The following is a 5,653-nucleotide window of genomic DNA, read 5'->3' on the forward strand; positions in this document are numbered from 1 at the left end:
CTCGCGACATAAATAGGAGCGCGGCGCAACGGCGACACCGCTCGCTGGCAGCTCCGGCGGCAGCTCCGGCGGCAGCTCCGGCGGCAGCTCCGGCGGCAGCGGCGTTGCTTGGCGAGGATCCCCTTTCCCTCTGCGCACCTCTCGTCTCCCTCCGGCCCTACAGCAGGTGAGGCGCTCTCGGCGGCGCGGGGCTCGGTCCTGCGGGGCTGCGCGATGCGGGGCTCGGTCCTGCGGGGCTGCGCGATGCGGGGCTCGGTCCTGCGGGGCACGGTCCTGCGGGGCACGGCGCGGTCCTGACGCCGTCTCTCCCCTGGCAGCCCATGACGCTGAACGGCGCGGGCCGGCGGCGGGGCAGCACGCCCTTCCCCGCGCAGCAGCCGCTGCACCGGCGCAGCATGCCCGTGGACGAGCGCGACCTGCGCGCCGCGCTGCCGCACGGCGAGCTCGCGGGGCTGCTGCGCTGCACCTCGTACAGCCCCGGCGAGGCGCCGCGCCACAGCTGGGCCTCCGACTCCTCCGACTCCGTGGTGTCCTCGGGCAGCGACTCGGACAGCAACCTCTACAAGGTGATGCTGCTGGGCGAGCACGGCGTGGGCAAGACCAGCCTGGCGCGCATCTTCGGCGGCGTCGAGGACTGCGCGGACGCGGAGGAGGCCGGTGAGTGCAGGGGGGAGTGCAGCCCCGCATGGGCACCCGTGGCACCGCATGGGCACCCAAGCTGAATGTGCTGCGCTCTCCCCTAGGCAACACGTACGACCGGTCCCTGGTGGTTGACGGCGAGGAAGCCTCACTAGTGGTGTTTGACATATGGGAGCAGGTACTTGCTGACTTCTCACATCCCTTTAGACTGGCTAGTGGTTCACTATATATATAGATCTATCTATCTATCTAGGATAACGGAGCCATTCTGCCCAGTTACCTACTGCACCAAGCCAGTAACACTAAACACAGGCTTGTTCTGCGCTGCCTCAGTGCCCTGCAGGGGCTTCCAGCTTCTCAAACCCTGAGGGAGAAGCAGAGAAGCCCTCACTGCTTTGAGGAACCAGCAGCGCGACTGAGCAGCCCAAGAAATACTACTCAGATGAGGGGGTCATGCTCCCATCTGTGCCAGACCTGATAATATTTCTAGAAGCACAAGAATTGTTTTGTGATCTATGTTCAAAATGGGAAATTAAGAACACTTTGGGGAAGATAGTTTATTTTTAGTGACCTCTAAAGTAAAACTAAAAATCTTTGTTGCTTGCAATAATTAAATCATTAGTTACACTTACTGCAGTGCAAATCTAACAGGTTTATTCTTTTGCCTTCTGTTTTAGGATGATAGTCAATGGCTTCAGAATCATTGTATGAAGATGGGAGATGCTTACATTATTGTATATTCAGTGACGGACAAAGTTAGCTTCGAAAAGGCTTCCGAGCTAAGAATCCAGCTAAGAAGAGCAAGGCAAACAGAAGATATTCCTATTATTCTTGTGGGCAACAAGAGTGACCTGGTCAGATCCCGGGAAGTCTCAGTGGATGGTAAGAAACATTAATTTTAAAGTAATATGTAAATTGGCAGCAGAGGCTTCAGAGGATTCTGATCTAGTAAAACTAGTTCAGTTTTAACATAGAAAAATGTATGAGGCACACTTGAGAAATCATGTCAACAGGTCCGTGCTGAGGGACTCTGTATGACAGCGAAGTGATGGAGATGGTGGCAGAGGAGGATTTCTGGCTGTGCTGTGCAGAGTAATGTTCTGAGTTGCAGTGCAAGAGAAAGCCACAGGGCTGCAGCTCCAGCATATTGCTCTATGTGGGATGAATTTTGGGTCAATATGAACTGAAAAGGCCTGGTTCTGCTGTCCCCTGTGTTAAATGCTCAGTAGCCTGAACAGGGAACTGATCAGAGCTTATCAGGAGATTGTTTTCAGGCTGATGGCAGTGCATGGATGGTGATGCCACTACTTTGCTCGCATTTGTGACCTTGTCATTATTTACCACAAGGCAAACATGGAATCTGCATGTTCCAGTCCTGGAACATCAGAGACTGAGCATCTTCCATTGCCAATGCAGTCCCAGTTAAACTCTGAATCTACAGTTTCATGACCTCCAGTGACTAGTTTAATGACTGGAGATTTTGGACTGCATTGCACTTCATTTGGGACTGTCTTGAAAAAATCCCACTTGTTATAGCAAAGTTGACCTTATTTCTGACCTTAGTTGACCAAAGTTGATCCTTGTTTCTTAGTCAAATTTAGCCCTCTCTGCCAATATAAATAAAGAGAAAATGCCTGTTTCCACTCATGTCCCTATTTTCTCTTCCGATGCAGAGGGACGGGCATGTGCTGTGGTATTTGACTGCAAATTCATTGAGACCTCAGCTGCTCTGCACCATAACGTCAAGGACCTGTTTGAAGGTATCGTTCGGCAAATTAGACTGCGGAAAGACAGCAAAGAAGACAACGCAAGGAGAATGGCCAACACCAAAAGAAGAGAAAGCATAGGCAAAAAGGCAAAGCGCTTCCTTGGGAGAATTGTAGCAAAGAACAACAAGAAGATGGCTTTCAAAGCAAAATCAAAATCTTGCCATGATTTATCTGTGCTTTAGAAGTCTCTGGCAAAGCCAGATGTCGCACATGGCCGCTGAAGAAGCATTTGACTGTTTTGAGAAGTGTATGGATGATCCTCATGGTGATAGAAGAATAACTGCCTGAGACTCTTTAATGCCTTAAGGTGCACAAGCAAGACTGGAAGTTGCGTTACAGTGTCTGCTTCATTGATAAATCGTTTAAGTTTCAGTATGTGCAAGTAAATGAATGAACAAGTGGCTTCACAAGGCCACACTTTCACTGTGTACATATATTATGTCCTCTTCTCCTGTGGATACCAGAGATGCACAGATGACAGAAAATGAAGTATCACCACAGACTTTTCTCATTTGCAGAGCAAAACTTGAAAAATGTACGCAGGCTCGTACACTTTTTTTAGTATAAAGCAAACAATGTTAAATCTTTTTAAAATTGTGTAGGGTGGGGGTAGAACCACCTTAGAATGGGAGAAAGCAAATTATATATATAAATACAGAATAAATATCATTTTATGAAGTTAATTTGCACTTCCATTAACTGTTATTCAATTACTTTGTTACTTGTTTACAGGCAGATTTTATAATAAAGCATTATTTCCTGTTATAATATGCTTTTCTCATAGCTTGGATAGAGAACAGTATTTTTATACTGGCTGTTTTTCCTCTGTTGTACAAAACTCCACATAGATTTCAAATGATCTGTGCAGACTTACACCAGTTAAATTTCTGGAATGAAATGAATCAGGAATACGTGGCATCTATTCCCTCTGTAGGTAGAGATAGACTCTGCTTTTATTACTTTTTTTGAATATCCTACTATGGAAGGATTGAAGTATTGAAGCAGAGAAGGAGCTCAACCTGGACCTCTTCTGCTATTATCTTCAGCCTTGTTCGCATGTCAGCTCTGGCAGGGACAGGCCTCTGTATCATGCCTTTAGATAGTCTTCTATACAGATATATTGATAAATTGAAGCCTATAGTTTTCTACTAAAGTCTGGCCTGTATTGAAGGTTTTGTGTTATAGTCAAAAAGCAGTTTTCTTTCTTTGCCCTCTTCTGAGGGCAGTATACTCCCCTCATCCTGTCAGCAGGCTGCAGATAAATTTCAGTGGTTTCAACTAGACCAAACCAGCTGGCTAGGCTGCTTGAAAGAGGTGGAGGCTGAGCCTCCGCTGTGGCCTTCAGTGCCGTTACGATGTTCATAGTCATTTTGCATGTCCATCATTTTCTGTATTCACTCTTCATAAAGTTATAATGCTAGAAATCCCGTCTCAGTGAAACACTTAGACTTGCTATGTTTGTTCTGTAAATTCCCCTTCATAGGCTACATCCCCTCATTCTTCCAAAAACTTGCTTCCCACATGTCAATGAAACACAGGCTCTGGGGTGTCTCAACAGCCAGATTTAGCTGAAGAGAGGGAGCTTGTTCAAGGTGCTTGGGAACACTTTTGCCAGGGTTTCATAGATGTGGATCTTTCCCCTCCAGCAGCTGTCTGGAATTGCCTGCCTTACCTCAAGGCCGGCTGTCAGGAGCCCGAGCAAACCCCTCTCCACGGGGCTAGTGCAGCGCTTGGGCGCTCGGCAGGGAACAGCTCGAGCCGCGGGAAGCGGCAGCAGGTTTGGGCTGGTAATGCTCCTTATTTTGAGTCCGTGGAATTAGTGATGTGCTGCTGCTGGAGCCAGTTGGTCAAGCTCTTTAGCATGTGTTATTGTTAATAGCGGTCACATCAGCTTTTGTATGGAGAGGTGTTTACTGTGTGTCCTGGAAATGCATAATTCTGTCCCACTGTTAAAACTTCCACTTCCCTGATGATACAATGCAAGTGAACTTGGCTTTTTTTCCCCAGTCTTGATTCCTGCCACTATTTTCAGCAGGACATCTAACCACTGTCAGAGCATACAGAGCACAAGGCATCCATTTAACACTGAAGCTTTGACTGCTAACACAAAATCAATGCTCTAGTGCAGAAAAAATCTGCACCAAAAAGGTCTAGATTTATGTGCATAAATCTATTCATGCTCATGATGAAGTTAATGACAGAACTACAGCATCATTTCCTGTGTGCTTGAAAAGCTTTTAGTTGTTTTATGATTTCAGCATAGAGGTCAGTAGAGGACTGACTGCAAGATTTAACTGCTGAATTCTACCTATAATAAATATAAAAAATGTGATTCTGGCCCAGTGTTTAAGATGTAGCTTTTCACAAAGTGCTGAGTGTGACAAAGATGTGTCACTCTTGATGCTGCACCAATGCAGCTGCAAAGCCCCTTCAAGGTCATGGTTAACAGCTGTGCTTTTGCACACTCTGACCTACAAATCAGATAGTTTTCTGTGTTCATAAGTTCAAAAGATTGGATTTGGACAACTCTTAAGCTTGAATATTCATGATGTGCTCTTGCACATTGCTAAATGTTATTTTAAACTGTGGAAAATAATTTGTATTTTCGAAGTAGTCATATAGGTACTATGAGAATGAGTTCTTCCCGAAGAACTAGGTTGATCTATAATGTACTCTCTAAATAAATATTGAACAATAAAAAACTTATTTGAATCATCATTATACTCTTTGCATTTTTTTATACAGTGTTTAGCATAATTCAGCCATGCTTTGTGAACAAGGAGAGTGTTCTTTTTTATTGTGGCTCTAATAACAACGCATTGTAGATGAAGACTGTATTCTATGCTGAGGAAGTATTACCATGAGTACCATTCTGAAGAGGTTTTGTAGCTCTTGGAAGCTTTTCTATCCAGGAAAGCCTTACCTTTTTTCGATGTCATTTAGTGGATCTTGCAGACACAACAAGAATGCAGTTCCAGATACTTATGGGGCAAACGTCTCCAAAAATCAATCCAGTTTCTTCAAGGGACTATTTATATGTTTAAGCAGTTGAAAGTTGTCCATAGGTTTTTCTAATTTATGACTTTTTATTGGAATGAATACTCAGATTCTTGCCATTAATAGGCATGAATCTACGTCAGGAAAACCACCGGGAGTCCCAAGCAGCAGTACGTACTTTATTACCAGAAAAGAGTGGCAAGGGTAAAAGCAGTGTGAGCGTTTTTAGTTTATGCCAGTGTATATCA

General features: G+C 45.4%; 1 protein-coding gene across 1 annotated transcript; it reads left to right on the top strand.

Annotated features, from left to right (window-relative positions):
- The first annotated feature begins 320 nt into the window (after positions 1-320).
- Positions 321-3,360, top strand: RRAD (RRAD, Ras related glycolysis inhibitor and calcium channel regulator). The gene is made up of 4 exons (XM_026036463.1): positions 321-657; positions 744-817; positions 1,317-1,521; positions 2,313-3,360. The coding sequence occupies exons 1-4, from the start codon at positions 321-323 to the stop codon at positions 2,588-2,590; spliced, it is 894 nt and encodes a 297-aa protein (XP_025892248.1). The 3' UTR covers positions 2,591-3,360.
- The last annotated feature ends 2,293 nt before the right edge of the window (positions 3,361-5,653 follow it).

This window comes from Nothoprocta perdicaria, unplaced genomic scaffold, assembly GCF_003342845.1.
Source record: "Nothoprocta perdicaria isolate Ctin4 unplaced genomic scaffold, notPer1 scaffold_18, whole genome shotgun sequence".
Classification (NCBI taxonomy): domain Eukaryota; kingdom Metazoa; phylum Chordata; class Aves; order Tinamiformes; family Tinamidae; genus Nothoprocta; species Nothoprocta perdicaria.